The sequence below is a fragment of the Bombus huntii genome, chromosome 4 (genome assembly GCF_024542735.1).
Source record: "Bombus huntii isolate Logan2020A chromosome 4, iyBomHunt1.1, whole genome shotgun sequence".
NCBI classification, from domain to species: Eukaryota; Metazoa; Arthropoda; class Insecta; order Hymenoptera; family Apidae; genus Bombus; species Bombus huntii.
The window spans coordinates 10,381,597-10,403,427 of NC_066241.1; the positions used below are offsets into that span (position 1 = coordinate 10,381,597).

At 31.0% G+C, this 21,831-nt stretch overlaps 4 protein-coding genes across 7 annotated transcripts in view; 1 reads left to right on the forward strand and 3 right to left on the reverse strand.

Moving 5' to 3' along the window:
- Window positions 1-116: 116 nt before the first annotated feature.
- On the forward strand, window positions 117-10,073 carry LOC126865076 (tetraspanin-2A). Of its 3 annotated transcripts, XM_050617168.1 has the most exons (6): window positions 5,423-7,044; window positions 7,907-8,104; window positions 8,317-8,493; window positions 8,988-9,173; window positions 9,271-9,372; window positions 9,469-10,073. In XM_050617168.1, the coding sequence occupies exons 1-5, from the start codon at window positions 6,958-6,960 to the stop codon at window positions 9,346-9,348; spliced, it is 726 nt and encodes a 241-aa protein (XP_050473125.1). In that variant the 5' UTR covers window positions 5,423-6,957; the 3' UTR covers window positions 9,349-9,372; window positions 9,469-10,073. The 3 variants fall into 3 exon arrangements, with proteins under 3 accessions (XP_050473126.1, XP_050473125.1, XP_050473124.1); XM_050617169.1 differs by lacking the exons at window positions 5,423-7,044; window positions 9,469-10,073 and adding an exon at window positions 117-977 and having other exon boundaries at window positions 9,271-9,401; XM_050617167.1 differs by lacking the exon at window positions 9,469-10,073 and having other exon boundaries at window positions 9,271-9,401.
- On the reverse strand, window positions 1,744-3,199 carry LOC126865078 (uncharacterized). Its single transcript, XM_050617179.1, has 5 exons — window positions 3,059-3,199; window positions 2,874-2,990; window positions 2,584-2,697; window positions 2,430-2,509; window positions 1,744-2,024 (listed from the first exon to the last, which is right to left on the reverse strand). The coding sequence occupies exons 1-5, from the start codon at window positions 3,114-3,116 to the stop codon at window positions 1,878-1,880; spliced, it is 516 nt and encodes a 171-aa protein (XP_050473136.1). The 5' UTR covers window positions 3,117-3,199; the 3' UTR covers window positions 1,744-1,877.
- Window positions 3,321-5,234, reverse strand: LOC126865075 (calumenin). Of its 2 annotated transcripts, XM_050617166.1 has the most exons (5): window positions 4,988-5,233; window positions 4,757-4,910; window positions 4,126-4,693; window positions 3,873-3,988; window positions 3,321-3,792 (listed from the first exon to the last, which is right to left on the reverse strand). In XM_050617166.1, exons 2-5 carry the CDS (start codon window positions 4,769-4,771, stop codon window positions 3,604-3,606), a joined length of 888 nt encoding a protein of 295 aa, XP_050473123.1. In that variant the 5' UTR covers window positions 4,772-4,910; window positions 4,988-5,233; the 3' UTR covers window positions 3,321-3,603. The 2 variants fall into 2 exon arrangements, with proteins under 2 accessions (XP_050473123.1, XP_050473122.1); XM_050617165.1 differs by lacking the exon at window positions 4,757-4,910 and having other exon boundaries at window positions 4,988-5,234.
- Window positions 10,074-10,415: 342 nt separating the features above from the next.
- Window positions 10,416-21,831, reverse strand: part of LOC126865073 (uncharacterized) — a 33,104-nt gene continuing 21,688 nt past the window's right edge. Inside the window, exons 3-9 of the mRNA XM_050617160.1 lie at window positions 19,567-19,740; window positions 17,859-18,082; window positions 16,394-16,558; window positions 14,790-15,168; window positions 14,276-14,432; window positions 13,591-14,164; window positions 10,416-13,374 (exon numbers count right to left, since the gene is read on the reverse strand). Coding sequence (XP_050473117.1) covers window positions 12,241-13,374; window positions 13,591-14,164; window positions 14,276-14,432; window positions 14,790-15,168; window positions 16,394-16,558; window positions 17,859-18,082; window positions 19,567-19,740 — 2,807 coding nt within the window. The 3' untranslated portion in view covers window positions 10,416-12,240. The remainder of the gene's footprint in view (window positions 13,375-13,590; window positions 14,165-14,275; window positions 14,433-14,789; window positions 15,169-16,393; window positions 16,559-17,858; window positions 18,083-19,566; window positions 19,741-21,831) is intronic.

Genomic DNA, 21,831 nt, shown 5'->3' on the forward strand with positions numbered 1-21,831 from the left:
AGTTCCTAGGTAAACGGATATGTCCAATTACAGACCCGTTATGGTTTCGATATATAGAATTTCAAAATAATTTTCAGTAAGAGATTCTTATTTATTTATATTACATATTTCTTTATAAATTTCGTTAAAATATTTAAATAGGAATATTTGTATTCTCTTAAATTTAACAATGTGTTGCGCCTTTTTACTAGAAAAGCGTTCCTACTATTTCTATACAGGGTGAGTCTAATAATTGGGCCGAACTATAACTTTGTTGCTATTACAGGTAAAAAGAATTTGTAGAGGAAAATTTTACGTTCTTTATCAAAATTCATTACAATCTATCATTGTATAGCGCGATTCTTTTCAGAAATGCACAGGTCGTAACATATAATTGCGAAATAAAATTGCACCTTTTTAAAAATGGAGTTCTATGATTCTTTTTATATTAATTGATTCCTCATGCTATTCTAAACAAAAAAGTATTAGGACACAACGCCATGAAAATTAATATTTCATGAAATATTTCAAATCTTATACAATATGCTTTGACGTTGAGGTGTAGCGTTACTGTTATGTTTATTAAAGTCTAGTCCATAGTCCATATTACGATTATATAAATACGTGTCGACGTTCGCTAGGGGAAATTATCTAAAAATTAAGTTGTGAAAAGTCAACATGGGAGACAACAAAGTTCTCGTTCTTGCAAGATAAATATACACGAATAGTGTGTCTCTATCCTTGTCTCAGACATTCATGTCGGCATATCACGTATGTAGAGAATGAGAACTTTCTTGTTTTCCATGTTGATTTTTCACGATTCAATTTTCGGACAGTTTTCCTTATACTTTGATATATGAGTGCTGAAACTATTCAAGATTCAAGACCTGTTTATATGGAAACAGTTCATACTATCAGGAAAGGACTTTTCTGATACTGCTAATTATGCATTGTGCTACTCACAGCATTGACAAAGTGGTTATGATACTGACAGACAAGTGAGACAAATGCTGTTTATGTTGCTTGATATTCATACTTCCGTACATTTCGTTGAATCATTAATCATTACAGTATCTAGAATTATATCAAATCACATCAACGTACAATTGCGTCGCAATAAGTTTTACAAGTAACGAGAAAGTGGATATGTTTATCGTTTTCATCTAGTGCGATTATAATTCAAATGTTGTAACAGAAATGTATCGCTGTGAATATATTCTAGAAAAATACAAAACAATTTAATAAAGTATGGTTCCTTCGAGTAAGGAAAGAAAAGTTATACAAAGCCAGTTGTACAAAATTAGCAAAACATGAAAATTAGCAGCAGAATTGCATATCAGTCCAAGTTCGGAATACCGAATTTTATAGTTGCAATAAATTTCTTCACTATCGTTAGTCTATACAGAATACTTTACATGCTGGAGATAAGTTTTATAGAATACAGTTCTGTTGATTCTTTTTTAGCAAAGTTATTTTTTACAAAAAGATTTAGACATTTGTTGATAAATTAAAAATTGTATATTTTATTCACATCTTTGGTTTGCTGCTCATAAATATCTAAATCACAATATATTAAAAATAATACAGTAATATGAACATTATAATACTATGTAATATATTACTACATTATGTACAGTAAATGTAGATGATATATATATATATATATATATATATATATATATATATATATATATATATATATATATATATATATATATATATATATATATATATATATATATATATATATATATATATATATATATATATATATATATATATATATATATATATATATATATATATATATCATCTAAATCATCTATATCATGTAAATTATATCAATAACAATAACAATGACATATCAAATACACGTTATGTATAAAGTAAAATATATATTAATAACAAATATATGGAATCCAAAATGTAAATGATAATACTGTAATCATAAAAATAACAGCATAGTTCACGTTCACCGATGAATTACAAGGTATGTTCCCCCTTCTAGATTGGCAAGCACATATTTCTAATACGTAACCTTCAATCTGCAAAAATATTGATGATATAGATTTACAAGAATGTATTTTTAAAAACAGAAATCAGTAATATATAAAATCCAGCAATGAATATAAAAATTGAAAGAGATGTAATAAGGAAGCAACTTTAGCTTTCAGTAACCAAAAATCAATTAAAATTCAAGTAGTTTTTTAAATATGTTACAAATTCATTACAACTTCTATATCAATTAATATTTAAAATAATAATATTTTGCACTTTTGAACTGCCCTTCTATTGTTACAAACCTCTCTATTGATAAGATTTTTCAAAATATTAAATAATTCTTGAGGAATACCCTTTTATATAAACAACATATAAATAAGTTAAATAAAGATTATTACATATTGTATTATTTCTAAAATATAAAATAATGAACTTAAAATTACACTTACGCTTTCTTTATAGCATCCTGATGTGATAGGTATTACGTCATCTTCTATTACTTTTCCACAAAATGATGATGTATTAACAACTGCAATCATTTTTAATTTTATGGTATCCATTTTATATTTTTTAATATGAGCTGTTATAATGTAATATACTTACTCTCATTATTATAAGTAAAAGTATATTTTATACAAACATTGCCAGATGCAACAGAACATACGTGTTCCATTGATTCCCAAAATTCTTCATATTCAGATGCATTTGGTGCTTTTTCTAAAATATAAGCAGCAATTACGACTTTGTAATTACTGATTAAAAATAATATATTATAAATAAAAATATAATAATTAAAATAAATATTACTATAATTCTTCTGCATAAATATAATTAAAAATATACAAATAGTACCATTATTGTATAGAAATAATTTTAAAGAAGACATTGTTTACCTGAATAAAGTATAGGATCAATACAGGGAGCATTTTTGATTTTAGAACAATTAGTGCTTCTTAATGCAGGTTCTACCCAAGTGAGATTAAAACAGTATGATTTATCATCTGCTTTAACTAGAAAGTAAATGGTAAATGTAATCTTATTACTTCTTTTTAAATTTTAACATGTCAAATATAATTACCTGATAATAAAAAACTTCCACAGATAATTAAAAATACATATAACTTAATTTTCATCATTTTGATCTATTCACTGATTTACTCTGAACTTTTTATTCTACTGACCACCTTTATAAAGCTTATCTGATAAAAATAGTTGTTATCATAGTGACTAATCACATATCAGATATTGCATCCATTGTAGAGTCTCATATTAAACTTGATGTAAAAATCACAAGTGTATTTATTTACATATAAAGAATAAAGAGATAACTACAACGGCCATTAGATATATACAATGTACAAAGTATACTTTATTAAGTAAATATTTGTAATTTATTACAATGATCAATACATATTTACACTTTTGAAGGATGTAATGATTTTTAGTTAACAATGTTATGAGAGTAAGTAAAAATCAGCCATTATAGAAAAATTCTTAGCCTACTAATAAAGGTAAAGTATCTTTAGTAAATGTTTCATACAGTTTGTCCTTGATGTTCACACAATTATGCTTTTTGTTCGTTTATAAAGGTATAATTATTTAAAAATGATATACGAAATTTTATTAAAATTCGTCATGTCTGGCCAATGCCTCACCAAAATCAGTTGCTTGAGAACCAACAAAAATATCATATTTTTCCAATATTTCATCTTTAGTAAGTTTTTGGTCTGCATCTGTATCTGCTTCAAATATGAGATGCCGAGATTCTGCTTCTGCATGATCAAAGTCAGCCGGGATAATCCATGTTTTGACCTAAATTGAAATATTTGTTTAGTTGAAATTTATTATTTTGATATAGTCATATATTTTATATAAATGTGTCAATGTGTCACCTCTTCAAAGTTTAGAAAACCATCGCCATCTTTATCCCGATACATAGAAAATTGTTCTTTTTCATTTTTTACCCATTCTGGTTCTTCTTCACCTTCTGCACCATCATACATATCACCTACAGGAAAAGGTATACTTCACTGTTTCGTAAAAGATATAATAATAAAAGATTTTGTTTTATAAGAAACATTGATTTTAAACAATTTTCACCAAATATTTGCACAAATTAAATGCAAAAGGAAGTGGAATATATACCGATATATTCTGAAAGAGATACTTTCCCATCTCCATCTTTGTCAACATCTTCCATAGTTTCTATCACTACAATATCTTTCATATGATCTGCCTCTTCTGCATGAAGGAAAGCAAGAAATTCTTCTTTCGTAAGAGCATCATCACCATCTAGGTCTGCAGCTGCCCAACGTCTACGATCTTTCTTAAGCAAAGCAACATATGAAAAAGTATTATCTTTAGATTTTTCATGATTTTCTAATTCGTGTTCATCCATATCTCCATAAACCATTGCTAAATATTCTGTCCATGGAAGTTTCTCTTTTTGTTCAGGGTTATGAGATTTCCATTGATGTTCAACATCATCTCGTATGTAGCGTTGTTGAGTATATAATATCCAGTCTTTAAGTTCTTCTCCAGTAACATAACCATCTTTATCTTTATCTATTTTATCAACTATTATTCCTAACCTTCTTGTACTTTCTTCAGGAGTAAGCTGATCAAAAGTTTTTGCTTCTTCACCTAGGAAAGCCTCGTGGTCATAAGCAGGATTATGTTGAGAATTGACATAGTGTTCTTCGTTACTTGGTTCCTGAAATAGATCTTATTAGAGAAGCGTAAATTAAAAATATATAAATAAATTCATATTATCTACAGTGAAAATATGCATATATATTATTTATTTAAAAAAATTTTATCTCAAAGAAAGGAGAACAGTGTGAAAAGAATATTTAAATGTATTCCTCGAGGTTATGCGTTGAAGATTTGTTTATTTGTTTATGTAAGAAATTATTTTTACTATAAAGCAACTGAAAATGAAAGGTTTTTATTGCATACATATCTAAACAGTTTGATTTATGTATATATTTGCAAATGACAAACAAACCTTATTGATAACTCGCGATTTATGTTCATCATCCGGCTTCGGAATTGCCGTCGTCAAAACAGAAAAACCAATCAAAATTTGAAGAAGCATGAATTCTTGCATAGCTCACTTAAACACGAGTAAATGAACGAAATTATTAGGACTTTAAACGTTAAAATTAAAAGTAATGATAGCTTCTATTTTAGTTTTAGTTCAGTTCAGCTTACTGAAACTTCCACATCAGCAAAGCTTAATGTCTTGCTTGATGCTATATCCCCACTTCTCAGCTATATATTCGTTTTACAAACCATTTCTGATGCTGATGCTGCAATGCCTTTGCTCTATATCGCAAAGTATCATAATCATGCGAGTAATTGTGTACACTAGTAGGGTGTTTATTAGCTAAATAGCTATCGTATTAACCCGCGTATGATTGGTTCACGTGATTATCGATAAATGTAAAAGATACAATTTTATTTAATCAAAATAACATACTATATTAAAACAATTTAGGAATTAATATTACATTAATTTTTTAAATGAATTTACCCTCTATTTTTGTATTAATATTTAAATATACAAGACATTTAATAGAAATATTCTACAAATATTAACAGATTATTATAGAATTTCATTTTTGTTTAATAAACATTGATGTACACATTGTAAAAATCATAAATAATGTAAATATTAATTATAATTGTCGATGTAATCTAAATTAATGTTTTAATTAAGTAATAAGTAATAACGATCATGCTTTTGAAAAATTGTGCCGGTACTGGGTTAGGAGTCATGAGAGTCAAGACGATTAACTTTTATAATTGCGGATGATTTAGAATTTAAAGAAAACAGTTATAGGAGCAAATTTCATAAAAAATGGTATGGAGATAAGAGCTTCCCATCTCGAGTAGTAACAAAAAAGAGAAAACATAGGATAAACTCAAAACGAAATCATTATTATGATAAGTAATAAGAATTAAATAAAATAAGAAATAAGTAGATGCTATAAAATAGTTTTAAGAATATGTAAATAACATCAATTATAAGTTAATAAAACATAAGTTGGTTAAGTAGTAAACATAGTTGAGTTATATATCTCGACACATTTCATAATGATAATAATAATAAAATAATGATGATATGAAAAGTGGTACATATATGTCTAAATAATATATATAATTATATTTGATATTAGTAGATATATTTTAAACAGGTAATATGCGTGTACGTTTATTGCTGCAATACTAATTGTTTAATTAAAAGCTATGGGTTTAACTGCTTGGTTTTTAACTACACAGCATGTGCGTAATTAATTATCAGAGTTAATTCATCCATTCTTGCTCATATATGTAGCTAAGAAAACTACGCGTTCGTTGAGTGTATACATATACAACTAGAACCGTACATCTAATTTTAGATCCAACATCTGTTACGATATTTCCTGTGAAGCTTCTATAAGTTGTAGCTTAAAACTTTTATCTGAATACATTATATATTATACATACTTGAAATCAATTACAAAACTGTATACAATTATAAACAAGATTCTACATATGTAATATATATAATATAACAATTAAAGCTTTTGTTATAATCTATCATTATTTCTCTGTTTCATTCATCCTTAAATTCATTTTCCAACAGTACGTATATGAGCAATATGACGCAAAAGGAAAACAACAACAAAAGATGCTCATCCCTTTTTCAAAGCTGGTTGCTTTAGTGATCATTTTCTATAATGAATGAGTCACTTGCAACGATTCTCTTATCTAGGGCACGCTTATCCAGTTATCTTATATTTGTCGGTGATAAAGAGAATACTAGCTGGAAGAATCAGGTGTACACTGTCGTATTCATCCGTAGTTACCACGTTGTCCACGTTTTGATATTAATTCAAAAAGTGATTTTTGCGGAAGAAATCCGCGTCCAAACGTGTTTTTTGTTGCAAAATTTGTTTGGAATACACAAGTGTAAAAACTAGCTCTAAAACAATGGTTGGCAAAACTTCCGGGCCTCAATTAGAGCAACGAATTCAGTGTATAAAATTTACCATTTTCTGCTTGAATGCCATCATATGGGTAAGCGTAAAAATAGAATCAAATATGGTTACATTTAACTGATAACAAATTTATCAAACACTTTTTTATCGACTCATTCATGTAAAAATTTACATTAAATGGCATTCATTATTATTAAATGAGTCAATGAATGACAAGATTATGCGATTTTTAGTAGAATAATATCGTGGAAAACATCATTTTTTAATCCCTTTCTGACAATTTTATTATCTACGTATACATATACGTTCTTTCTTATTTTCTTTCTTTTTACATTGTTATCAATAATCAATTCATTACATGCAACTGTTTTGCAGGAAGTAATTTTTTCATGCAAACGGTTTTTAACGATTGATTATATACTATAATACACTATATACCTAACGTAAACGCTTTTGCACAGGCAATTTAATTTGAAATGCTTCTTGTTACAACATAGGCACATCCTCGTTCCATTTGAATCAATATGAGTCAGCTCACGACGCGGCGTAACTATCATATCTGTGTTTATCGGCGTGACGAATACGAAACTGTAACGGCTTAAGAACTAAATGTTAGAAACGAAACTATTCGATAAAGTATATATATATAAATATATACTTACATATATACTTACATATGTATACTCACATGCATTATCCTTTCTTTTCCCCATAAAATTTCTTTCACTGTAATGATTTTTTTCTATTCTTTTCACTAAATTATTTGTTTTTTAAATTAAAATATAAGATCTATTAAATAAAGATTAAAAGTCTATCTAAGGTATAATCGATCGATAGTTATACACGACAATTGACTTAAACGAAAATTACAGAAGAAAAATGAGAAAATTTATTTAAAATAATTGATTGAAATGATTTTTTAAATGTTATATGTATCTTAGCTACTTGGAAGCTCAATGTTTGGATTATGCATGTGGCTAAGGATGGATCCAGATTTCCAGGAGTGGGTTGCGTTCCTTGAAATATATGAATTCTACATCGGCATTTACATCCTACTTGCGGCTTCGATATTTATCGTAATTATTACGTTCATTGGCTGTGGAGTCGCTCTTATGGAACATATCCTTGGTCTCTACGTTGTAAGACATAGATACATTATGACTATATTGACTATATTATCATTGCATATCAACTCGTTTTAAATTAGGCAAGATATATCAAGTTAAGAATATATATTTGTATTCAACGAATTAAGTTCTCTATAAAGTTAAGATCACTCTGTATTAATTAGAGTATTTATTGCTTACAAAAATATGCCAATCCTAAGCAATCATTGTATTGATTTTTCAAGTATGTAGGATTGCAATTACTTTCCTACGTTCTTGGCCTGGCAGGGACAGCAGTTCTCCTCGATTATTCCACCTACGACAGTAATATTCAGCCGCTTATACGACGATCCATGACCTCACTCATCAACAATTACCACGATCAAAGATCGACGTACATTCTACAATTAATTCAAGAGAGTGTAAGATAATATGTTTTATTATTTTATTACGGTGTTAACAGATGTACACATTATATAATTAATTACAAGTGGAAATATTTTCGGGATTATTTAGCAGATTAGTAAGTAATAATCTCCGTTGTAGAGAAGTCAATGTAATCTCGTTATGACTTTTTATTTCACGTTGATATAATCAATGTGGGACAAACGAATAAGACGATATGTTATATTTTATACGAAGTATATGTAAAGTATATGTAATTTAATCGCTTAATGCGCTTAATTCCTGTGACATGTAAATAATTAAAATTATCTTTGCAGATTCAAGATTTCTATAAAAAACATGTTGTTCATTCATTTGCATTCTAAGTTTGTTTTTTTATTGCAAGAATCATTTTCATCGACAAACCGAAGAAAGATCTGTGCATTAAGGGATTAACATATCTGCTAAGAGATACTTTTAATAATTCGTTCTAAATAACCAGTGCAAGATTAATCGAGTAATTTTAAAATAGATCGGTTGCTGTGGTGCCGATGGCCCGATGGATTATATAACCTTGAGGAAACCATTACCCACTGAATGTAGGAACACGGTTACTGGAAACGCCTTCTTCTACGGATGTGTCGAAGAAATTTCATGGTTTTTGGAGGGTAGATCGGGTTGGCTAGCTGGTTTATCATTGGGTCTATGTATGCTCCACGTAAGTATATTTTATATCAATAAAGAGATGAATATTAGAAGTAGATTATTTCATAAATATTTGAAAGTTATTATATCTCGTAAATTAAAATTTGCAGATAATAATAGCTGCCCTAAGTCTAGCGCTGATCCGAGCTATTAAAAAGGAAGAACAATCCGTTACATTCAAACACTGATTTGTATTGATTTAGTACAATAATGTACGTTAATAATAATCGTTATTAGACAACATTAATGACTGGACTGCAGATGTTTAGATATATTTGTGGAAAATTTAAAAGTACAAACATTTGCAGAATACTTGTAACGCGAGGAAGTATATAAAATATCCAAAGTAAACCACAAATATTTAGGAGATGAAACAAATGAGGTTTCGTATTTTTGATCGTTCTGATGCAAATATGAATTGGCATAAACATTCGCAGTCTACTAACGGCAATCAATGACAATATAATATTCACTTTGTGAATTGATATCTATGAAAAAATGGACTGAAACGAAGAGAAACAGATTTAGAAAGATCAACGAGTTAGACAATGTGTCGAAGAAATATATGAAGAATATAGAATATTCTTCTTAAATTCATCTTTTTTTAATTTTTACTTATAATAATTACTCGCTATAGCATTTTTCGATGAAGTAGAATACATGCTCGGTATGTATATACTGAATGTATTCTTAGCTAAAAGAAATCTTTGTAGTGCTATTTAGAGCAAAAGAAAATTAGGTACACGTGCTTGTTCTAAGTTTAGAATTAAACTTCATTACGTAATCTCTTCATACGTTTTATATTTTTAAATGGTTCACGTTGCTTTATCAGAATATTAAATGAATGATATCATGCGAGCAGATTTAATTTAAAGGCATAATTTTGTACTTAATACATATTTTTCTTTCGATGATAGTAAAATAATCTAAATGAAAAATTTAATTTATTCTGGTTGAATCAACATATTTGATACACATTTGATGTTTATATTCAATTTTGTAATGTCTCTAACTAAACTATTTCTGTATTGAAATTGTTTAAACATTTTATACAATAGTCACATCTTAAACGATGTTTAATTTAGATTTTAGTTCTAAATAGTAGACGATTTAAATAATTAATATTTATACAAATTTCGAACGACTTATACACTTGATTAATTGCAATAAAATAAAATGATTAAAAACCATTCTATTAACTATCATATTCTTTTAAGTATATGTTTTATTTTTATGTAATAAAATGAAGGACTCTTATTGTTTTCATATACTTTATTTACAAAATTTCTAATATACATACAATACCAATATAATAGTCACTATAATTATTAATTTATATACAATGTCTTTTTTATCAACCAATTGATTTCTATTTCAATCAATTTCTATTTATCAAGTAAACAGAAATGTAAAAGATTCTTTCTAAACTATTTATTCGTTTCCGATGTTGCACATTACATATGCACGACTAAATTACTATACAAAATGTAAGTTTATTATTTTTAATGACAAATGGTGAATGTACAAAAAATTCTTCAGGGAACAGCTCTGGAATATCATGTATTTTAATTAATTTGTTCCTGATTTACTATATCAGTTAAACAAACAAGTGCAAAGTACTATAAAAGAGCACATTAACGTCATAAGTAAAAATTAGCTTTTTGTTTCAAATTAAAACATGGCAAAAATACTGTTCTAAACATCTTTAAATAAATATCTCAATAATGTTCGCTTTTTACTTATTAAATTAAACATTTAGTTTATAATGAGCAACATCAAAACAAATATTGGAATTTTTTTAATCGTGTACCGAAAAATTTGGAGTATTTGTTCTATCTCTTTTTGTTTGATTCAATTGCTCATGTGTTATAATGTGATATGCCAAATGCTAAACGTTCAATCAATCTGGTGAGAAAATATGTGTGATACATTTTTACACTTCTTGTACGTATCTGTAGAGTGATGTACATTTAGCACCTACTTTAAAATTAATTTTCCTTTAAAATTAATCAGTCTTTATAATATTACAATTCCATTAAGGAATATTTCAGTAAAACAATTTCATCGTTATATTTTTATCAGATCTATATATAATTTACAATTTGTAACTCACTAATTTAAGTTACTAATATTATTAATTAATAAATTATTGTGCAACAGGATCATAATATAAAAATGATATGCTGTTTCCTGTGTTCTATTTTTATAATTAATTTCAAGTTCATCGAACATTCGAAAAATTCCAAATTCCACGAACGTTTTATTATAGACGGCATGTCACATCATAATGCATGAACAAAATGCGAGTATTAACGCATTCCATATCAGAATGAGGAACGCGTGTTAGTTGCGTGCCAATTAAAGACGAGAAATGCAACGGTCACGTATTTACGTACTTTTCGCTTTATATTCCATGATATCATTTGCTCTCTATTCTTCGAAAGTTACAGAGCAACAGCTTGTATCTTACATACTAATACTAAGTTCTAGACTTTAAATACCTTAATTAAGATTATGCTAAGGTACGAAATGTCTGGACGGAAAAAGGACACATTGGAACCGATCGATTCAATTGTACATTCCAAACTGAAATTTGATCATTGAAAAGTAAGATAAGAAAACAGGGAACATCCATTATTTAATGACAGTTTAATTTACAGTTTATCTCTAACATATTTTATTGGCAACTGGAACTGCAAGATTTGTTCATTTTCTTTCCTAAGCTTTAATTAGAAAATAAATCATGTTCTGAACAATACAGTCAAATTCATCGAACTTTCTTCTGTTATCAATGGACTAGAGTATCGAAAACCGATTTTTTCTCAATAAAGTTCAATGACATTCTCCTTATCCTTTCTCTTACTCTTCGATAATTATCATTTCTCACTGATTTGTATGTTTTTGAGCCATACCTATCGAATCTACCATTAGGATCATCATCAATCTCTAGTATTGATCCGATGCAAATGGGTTTTGTTCGTCTCTCAGAAATTATATTTCTTGGAAAATGACATTCTTCAGTTCTCCATATGTTTAGAGCAACTCGTATCCCTGCACGCTTAGCGCGGGTTGCTGAGGCTTTATCCTACAAATGGGAAAGGCGGGTAGCCAACAGGCGGAGGATAATAACCTGGGAAGGCTGGGACTGTCGGTTGTAGGGGTATGGTGCTCGTAACATAAGTGGTAATCTCGGTTGGCACTACCCTGCTCGAGAACAACGTGGTGTACGCCGTTTTCGCTCCAAATGTCAGTTTCAGAATTTTCGAATCGGACACCGTCGCAAACGTTTGCGTGACCAGAGGAGCGCTTGTCACCGTGAACTGGGGTTGCTGTGGAAATAGCGGCAATTGTGGTGGCAGTTGCGGTGGTAATTGCGGTGGCAGAACCGGTGCAATCGTGGACGTTCCGTATTCATAAGATGTTCGTGGCACAGTGCCAACTGGCCTGGATAACGTCGAATAAATCGTATTGCCGTTGTTCACTACCGGGATCACGTGGGACTCGTAAAGCGTGTCGAGAACGACGATCGGTCGTGAAGTGGTGATCACTTGTGGCTGCTGTTGACCGAAATATTTTAACAGAGCCAGTTGATCGGGAGTCAAGTGCGGTTCGATGGAAGTGCTCGGAGTTTCTGATTTTGCTTTCGAAGATGAAATTGATTTGAAAGGTTCTAGATCAGAATCCATGTCACTGTTTGGAGCCACTACCCTTTTGGGAATATCATCGTCATCTCTGTCTTCGTCACCGACATCTAACTCTAGATGAAGTTCGCTACCTGCTTCATCCAGCTTCGAGTTAAACTCATTCAACGCTTTGCTGGGAATAAACTGATATATATCCATTGGTGGCAAAGTCTTTATAGCAGTAACCACACGTGCGATATTGTACGTTTGCACGAGCGTCAGTTTGGTTGTGTTACCACCGTGTATTACAGGAAGTAGATGGGTTTTGAGTAGAGTTTGCGTAGTAGAGAAGGTCTCGGTCAATGTCTCCAAAGGTGGAGTCGCTTGGCCAGATTCTAAAGATATAGCTGGCAGAGTCGCCACGGCTGAATCTAATGGCAAGGTCGTCTCATACGCTGCTGCAGTATTTGCTAGGAGATTCTCGGTTAGCGGCTCTGATGGTGATACCGTGCTGGATGGATCTATCGTTGAAAATGATTTCTTCAGCGTTGAAGTTACTGTCACGTAGCGAGTATTTCTCAATGTTCCAACCTGTTTTATCGAACGAAATAAATATCTTATCAAAATATTTCAAAAGGCAAATTTGTGCAATGACTATCGAGTATTCTTTTAGTTCATAAAACTGAACAATTATTTCATTTGCAACTGGAATTGTAATAGAATAGAATTAAATATAATTCATCAAATTTACAAAGTACTGTCAGAATTGAAACATTTCTAGAAAAATATATGAAAACAATTTCTTACCTGGAAAGTGTATGGTGACTTAATAGTAGCAATTTCGAAGTACACGTTACTCATATCAGCAGCTGTGGAAATTTCAACGTTGACCGTTTCGATCGGTAAAATTTGTTCAGGATGTTGATCCTGAACGCTGACACTGGCAACATCCTCGCTTTCGCTCGGATCCAATTCTTCATCGTTTACCGCTTCTTGAATTTTTCTCTGAGCATTGACCTGTTGACCTGCCCCAACAGCAGCCGCCGCCGTAGACGTGGAAACGGAAGATGCGGTAGTTTTGCTGTCGTCGACGTTTACCGGATTCTCAGTTGTGCTGGTTTCTGATATCGAACGTTGTTCGTCCTCGACATCGATTTGTTTTCGGATAGCGATTCTTGGTTTAGGAGTCGTCTTGTAAGACCAACGCCCTTGTGTTCTTGGTAGCTTCAATTTCGGCACAGGATTAGGGCTAACCGGTTGTTGTTCGTTTTTATTTTTATTGTTCTGCTTCGAAGGCAAACTTGGTTGATTACTTGGTCGAAAGCTGCTGCGGCGACGAGTAACAGGTGGTTCTGTGGTTGTTGTTGGAGGGCTTCGATTTCTGATAAAATAAGAGTATTAAAAGTAAATTTTTTAAATTATACTATCTATCAGTAAAATTATGTTGCTATATAAAGGCCACATGAAAATATGACAATATTAAGATACTAACTTATAACTTGGTCTTGAGGTGGTACTGCTTCGATTTTTACCCGGCTTCGTTTGTTGCACCTCACCACTGCCATCGTAATCATCGTTAATTTTGTTGCGGAACTTCGGTCGTGATAAATTTGGGCCTGAGTTTTTCCGTGTGCTCCTTACTGTGGAACCTAACAACGCGAAACTAAGATTATGTGGTATTTATCCATTTATGCGTCAGGCTTGATAAATGTATTTTATTATTATTCCAAATAATATCTTACTTAGATGAATATTATCGTATCAATGTCATTAAGCTCAATTACTTTTTTGAAATATTTGAATATCAATTTCTTGAGATTAGAACATCTTAATTAAATATCACAACTGCTAAAATTTTTAAAACGAACGAATTTTTTCTAACGGTATAAAATTCAAGTTGTAACTTCAACTAAATTGCTAATAATCTATTAAAAAAAGGTACTTAAACGTCTTTATGGAAATATCCTAAGAGCAACGAACATAATATAATACTGAGAACATTTTACCAGCTGGGGAACTAAACAAAACTTCCAAGGGTAGCGATGATTCTTCTTGCTGCGTCGTTGGTGTAGGTTCAAGTTGTGGTTTTAGCTTTCCTTGCTGCGGTCCAATAGTTTTTAATATTCTATGTGTACTAGAGGGGCGAATTTTCCCTTCAGGAACTGGCGGAGCTCCGGAGAGAATTCTCGACGAGCTTTGAAGCACCTGAGCGTATTTCCCGTTTATGTAAGTACCAATCACGCTAGTTTCGTGAACAGTGGTCAATCCATCTTTAACAATAGTGCCACCGAGCTTCGTGACTAGACCAGTTGGATTCTCTTTCTCTCGTCGACCAGTAGGTCTAGGTTTTCCATGGGGTTTCGAAGAGGGTCTCAGATTAATTAACTGTGAAAATCAAAACAAACATTATTTTAATTTTGAGGCGATCTGAACAGTTCATTAAAGGAATATTGATCTTGTAATTTAAATTGCCAGCAGAATTGGTTTTCAAAAAATTTACTTGGGTTTCGAGCAGATCTTGCTACTGCACTTTTTTTGTGTATTTTACAAAAACGAAATTGTCGATACTTGATTATTTCTACGAATATTACGAGCAAATGGTCTAGAAAGAAAGTTAGTTTCAAATTGGAGACAATAATTAAACTATGAACATTCTTTCGCCATTCTTACGCGTTAGACATTCAGATTTTTATTCGAGTGAACTTTAAGCATAAGCCTCAAATCGATGAGCTACAACGGTGAAATTGTTTATCATGCGATCTGACGATGGGATTCAACTTTCACGCGGTTCATGGCCGATTTCTGCGTGATAATAAATCTAAAGATGAATAGAGATACATATATCTAAAGGAAATATAAATCATTATATAGTAAATAGCTACTTTTACTTCGATCAAAGAAAATTATCAACGCTTTGTATTTCAAGGATTGTACGCTTAAAATCTATTTATTACAATATTGTAATCATATTTCTATATAATTATAATATTAATCTCAATAAACATAATCTATATTGCATTTTCGTTCTTTGTAAAATACACATTTCTGTAAAAGATGCAATATTATAACATTCTTGTAAGAAATATAATTTACGAGTACAAATTATGACACTTAATAGACTTTCGATCGTTTTCAGTAACACTTTATTCTTCAGAATCTATAATAAATCAGGTAAATATTTCAGAATCTATTAATTTGCAACAGCGAGAACTAGATCTACTGGTTCAGTCACCTTATCTCATATTTACGTACGATACTGCAACTATTTGTGTCAATGTCAATAATATGCAATGAGGAAGGCTTAATAGGTGAAAAATTGCGTTATTGATCAATGACTTGGAACGGAAGGCTTTCCTGTAATTAATTGTACATGTAACGCAGAATTATTCACTATCGTTCAATAAAGTAGCTACGAGTTCACAAGATAGTAAAATGATTATCAGAAAATCGATTAACGAAGAATTATATTAATATTATGAATATAGCATATAAAGCAATATTAACTTAAAACTTAGAAATTTAATTAACACGCCTATTAGAATATTGTTTGCGATTCTAACAAATTTTGAGAATCAATATTTTATTAAAAAGAGTCGTCCAATTTGTTTACCTTGTACGTCTCGTCAACTACTTCTGCAGGTTGCTTCGATAGGAAGTCGTATTCAGGTTCCGCAAGATTATTCTTAACGACTGGTGCTTCGTCCTTTGATTTTACCTGCACTTGCGAAGATATCACAGGACTCTTTGTCATTACCTGTGTTTGAGTCTTCGGTTCCTGTAACGTGTATTGCATGTAATAAGCAGGAAATGTATGTAAATTACATTGAACATTCATAAATTTTATTTATTACTAGTAAGTAGAGTATATGAAATGATACACATTATTTTCATGGTAATGGGTTCAGTATAATGTTATTGGTTATTAATTTTTCATTATTATCCTTGGAGTTCAGAGAGAGGTCTTTTCGTGTAACAAGTATAACGACGATTAATGTCTTTAAATTCAGAACAGCATATAATTTCTCCTTTTCTTTTGGTAATCATCTCAAAGCATATAAATTATGTTTTGTTTGGTTGAATATATACACATGAAATAAGCACTTATTGCAAAAGTATTTAAACTAGCTTGTGAATTTTTGAAAATATATAAATACTACTTTAAACGTTTAATAAAAGAATGAACTAACTCACAAGATTTTGGTCTGGACGTGTTTCACCTTCGTCCCAAAGTTCTTCTACATGAAGTGCGATTTGCATCATATTTCCACAACTATATAAAATAAATGTCATTTATTTTTTAAATCGTCAAACAATATAAAAATCTACGTATCATTTCGTTTAATATAATTCGAAGCGATAAAATGCGTTACGTAAAAAGACCTCGATATACTCCCATGTTTCACAAGAGTCATTTGATATTTATATTTTAATTCAATGTGGAAAAAATTAAATTTAATTGGGAATTTCCAACACAACATATTGGAAGAAAGTTGTATATGAGAAAAGTTTAACTTTCAACGTTCAATAAATTTAAATTTATAATACAAACATTACCTCCACTCTGAATCATTATTATTATTTCATTGGCAAGACGTTCGTATGAATACTATCACAATTCGTAATTATTTATTTCATTAGTATTCAAGATAGAACGCTTTGCTGTAAATTCAAAAAGCGTTAAAATACGAAATCGATTGGAGATATTAGACGATATACGCAATAGCGGGTTAAATCATTTACTTTAAGTTTAGGCGATCGTTTGAAAGTAGAAATCTTTTACACCAGTGCATGTACGTACTTAGACACAGATAAGTATGAATAAACGGCTTAAACCGGAAAAGTTTGCTTGGTAGAAAGGAAAGTAACTTACTGCTTATTTTATACATATTTTAATTATACCATATTTCTATTTCTCGCAATATAATACGAGATTTTAAAATTAAACGATGAGTCAAAAATGATAATCAACGTATGATCAATAAATCGTGCGATTATACTGGCGAATATTTCATGCCTCGATAGTTATATAATTCTTTTTCTTTATATTCACGAAAAATATTGCTAATTTATCTCACCTGATTTTTTACAGTTCGTAATCCACTATCTTCAGAATTAATGACATTCTGCTCGATCACTGAATTTACAACAACCTTCGTGCCTTTAACTTGCTTTTTCGTTTCTTCCACGGAATTTGTCTTAAACGTCTTGCTTGGTTGAATAGCAGGAGGCGCTTTTTCCTTCGTCTCGCTCGGTTTCGTTTGAATAATGGAAACGCTGCTTTTCTTTTCTTTTCCCCCGTCTGCAAGTTGGTTTCGACGAGTAATTAGAATCATCAAAATATCATCGAACTCTTATATCGAAGAAAATCGCGAACATTTATTTAACACTGACAAATGTTTCGAACACTTTAAGTTCCCAGTTTTCGATTCGCAAAATTTTCCAGAATTTTTATTACGCGATCTTTCAATTCTCTTCTGTTTCTTCACATCCTCCGAAATAGAATAAAAATTATATATTCAATCTTTACGAAAAATCGATCTCTTCGCATACGTTACATTAGTATCGATGTTGACTCGATCTTCATTCTTATTCTATATTTCTGTGCTAAAATACGAAGCGAAAATTCGGATACATTGAAATTAATACAATACAATAATAAAAACGTCAAACAATAGATGTGCTTGCGCTCATGGTTGTAAAGGAACAATAAGATGACAAACGGGAAGCGTTCTCTTAAAACACCTGACAACAGGCAAGGTGTAGCCCAAACTATGTGTCAAGAACATCCGCAACTTAAGACCTTGGTATAATTCAACGAATTCGCCGATTCTTCGGATCTCTTCGCTCAAGTGTAGTTTTGGCAATGTTTACCAAGGACTAAGCAATGATTTAATCCATAGTGTCGCTTCAACGCAACGCTGTTCAGAGGCAGAACAATTTACATATTTTTGTATATGGAGATATAAAAAGTAAATTGGCGTCAGAAGCTCTAGAGATTTGAAATAAAAGGATCATCGTAACGTTACACGATCTCAATTCCTTCAAACTTCGTACAACTGGAGAGCGTTATAGCAATAAGAGGAAGCTGCAATATTTAAATTGAATTTACTGAAAGAGTCACGAGAGAAACGGTCTATTACTACGAACATCGGTTAATTATAAATTTATAGCAGTATAGTTTTAAGAGGCGATTCAATTTTCATCGATTCTTGTCGGCTTACTCAAATTTTTGGAAAGTGGAACCGCTTTCTTCACGCGATGATCTCTTCACTTATGAGATCTAGGCGAGAGAAGAAATATTAAGGAATATTAAAAAAAAGAAAATATTAAGCAAATCCGTGGCGTTCCCTTTCATAATCATTATGTTGAGAAATAGAATTCAGTAACGTAAAGGAACGGGGAAAAAATTGTTAATGGAATGTTGCGTCAAAGCGTTGGCCCTTGATGCGTTAAAGGCATACTTATATGGAAGAAGAAGATTACAAGATATAAGATTTTAGCCGCTTCGTCTTCGGCAAAAATTGTCATTTATCGCGTGTTTCGCAGGTGTTATCGCTAATTGCGAATCAAAGTGCCTTGATGGACACGTACGGGAACGAGGTCACTCGAGGTTAATATAAAAAAAAAAATTACAATTTATTACGTGGGACAGTACGTATTTTCTCTGGAATAACGAGATTCCGTTAAAAACGATGGGGATGCTGGAATCGATTAATTTAAATGACGCTTCTTGGGCGTAAGGATCCATCATGATTTTTTAAGTAGAAAAGTACGAAACTATACCTGCTGGCGCGCTTTGTGGGCTGAACACCATCACCGTGTTTCCGATCGTGGTAGTGAAATCCAAGAATCCATAGACGGTTTGTGTAATAAAGTCATCGTTTACAACCGCCGGTTTGATCACTACAGCGGTCTCGACTGACTGACTCTTGTAAACTTGGGTCGCACATTCTGTAACTAAAAGTGAAATCAAATACTTTTTAATATTGCTTATCTTCGTTTCATAAACGATCGATTGTTCGAGGAATTGTCGTTAAGTGTAATGTCTTTATGTAATGTGTTACGTTGCGAGGTACGTAACGCGGTAATGCGTGACTTTTGCTTGAAATTCCATAAAGGAATGTTCGTTTTGTAAATACATAATGCAAAGAAATTTTGTAGTTTTCTTTTTAATATGAATCTAAAATTGAAATGCGCCAGTTATGTATGGTATTGAATTTATGAAATAATTTATAGGATTTTGAAATTAAGTTTTTGTTGGAAACTGAGTAACGCGCGTACTTCGTTATACGTGTTCGCGTTTCATCGATTCAAATTATTTATTTTATTTTATTCAAATGATTTATTCGAACATCGATCGAATTACGCGACTACCTTCGTCGATTTTGAATTTTCCACTTTACATTTACAGCGTACAGCTTTACGTTTACAGCGTTCGTTTGCACCAATTGAGATCTAATTTTTCAGTTTGTATTTGTTTAACATCTTTGTGCGTATTTCAAATTTAGTAGATCGTAATCGTACAAAATTGTGTACACATTTTTTCCCGATACGACGTACCTATCCTTGTAATAAACTTTTCCAGAAATAGAATATAGCATAATTTTATTTACAATAGTGTAACTTACAATAATTTACTTTCTATTAGGCACTTGTGTTATTGCACGATTTATTACATAGATAAAGTGTGATAGGAACGGAATAAATTGACAAGTTACCATAAAATGAGGTAATAATTGCTTTAGCTCACGAAATTGTATCTAGAAACTTAAGGAAGTCGAAACGCGTGTAATTTCTCTAATCTATCTATGACGAATGAAAAATAACTTTATATTTTTTACGTTTTTCTATTACATAATTCCTTTGTGATGCAATGAAACGATAACGAAACATCAATACTTGTATCCACTTTGTTTCCTCCTTACATAGAGTTTCATAGAATTCCCTTACCTATGAAAATAATAGTAACAATTTAGAAAAAAGCGTTAATAATAACCCCCGCTTATAAAAGTAACTATAACTTTATTTTATTTGCAAGTAAGAACGTAGAAATCTTTTTGGAACACTTGAAACCTCCCTGAACAGATTATGTTGCCGCACATTAGGTACGCATTATACATCAGCAAACAAATTACAATTATAGTTACATAATTTTCGAAAAATGAATAAATAAACTTGAAAAAAATTGTACGATAATGGAGGAATATTGTTTGTTTTTCAAGAGAAGACGAATCCTTCCATCATGTTGTTTATATCTTGTTATCCGTGTCAATACTTCTTTATTTTTTACACAAAAGATACTAGAATTTCCACTTAAGACAATCTCTCACAAAAAAGATTACTTTCTAAATTGCTGTCTAGAATGACGTTCCAAGATAATGCCTATACAGCTTCTGCAAACGATACATTTCTATATCATTTCATTCACGTTATGGAATAAAAACGAAAGCAGAAGCGGCGAACGATTTTTTAAAATTTCAAATTGCGCAAGTTGTTCCTCGTAGGTTCCTTTTTGTTTCGTAGAAAATCCGTTTCGTCGCGAAATTTACATTTGAATCATGATTAATTTTGCACTCGAGTGGCGTGTCCAAAGTCTCGAGCTCGTCGATGCTGTAACGAAATGAGCACGACGTTGCTTACAAATCGAAGTCCTTTACATTACAGAAGAGTACGTGTATACACGTATATTTGTATATATAGCTAGTACGTGGCAAGTGTGGGAACGAGTAGCCATTTGATAATAAAGAGACGCCTTAGGTATCCGAGTTGAAACCTTTTGATCAACGCGTAGCGTACTAAGATTAAAGAGACATGAAAATGGGTTTAAAAATATCTTGCGCTCAAGAGACGGCAATGTTCAAAGGATTTCAAGAGAAATTGATATTCTGATATCGACCCGTCCTACTTTATCGTCTTTCTTAAACGATATTTCCTGAAAAGATACTTTTTAATTTATAAATATTATTAGCTCTATTGGCGACAAAAATTTGCATGTATTCGCGATCGATATCTTATTAAGATTAAATACGATATTAAAATACAGATGGA

Coding starts and splice junctions, on each gene's coding strand:
- LOC126865078 (XM_050617179.1), bottom strand. CDS start 3,116: ATGATGAAAATTAAGTTATATGTATTTTTAATTATCTGTGGAAGTTTT. Junction 2,991..3,058: donor TGGAAGTTTTTTATTATCAG/GTAATTATATTT, acceptor TTTACTTTCTAG/TTAAAGCAGATGATAAATCA. Junction 2,510..2,583: donor TTTTACTTATAATAATGAGA/GTAAGTATATTA, acceptor AAATGATTGCAG/TTGTTAATACATCATCATTT.
- LOC126865076 (XM_050617168.1), top strand. CDS start 6,958: ATGGTTGGCAAAACTTCCGGGCCTCAATTAGAGCAACGAATTCAGTGT. Junction 7,045..7,906: donor GCTTGAATGCCATCATATGG/GTAAGCGTAAAA, acceptor TATGTATCTTAG/CTACTTGGAAGCTCAATGTT. Junction 8,105..8,316: donor ATATCCTTGGTCTCTACGTT/GTAAGACATAGA, acceptor TGATTTTTCAAG/TATGTAGGATTGCAATTACT.
- LOC126865075 (XM_050617165.1), bottom strand. CDS start 5,089: ATGCAAGAATTCATGCTTCTTCAAATTTTGATTGGTTTTTCTGTTTTG. Junction 3,989..4,125: donor ATCTCTTTCAGAATATATCG/GTATATATTCCA, acceptor CTTTTCCTGTAG/GTGATATGTATGATGGTGCA. Junction 3,793..3,872: donor GTTTTCTAAACTTTGAAGAG/GTGACACATTGA, acceptor ATTTCAATTTAG/GTCAAAACATGGATTATCCC.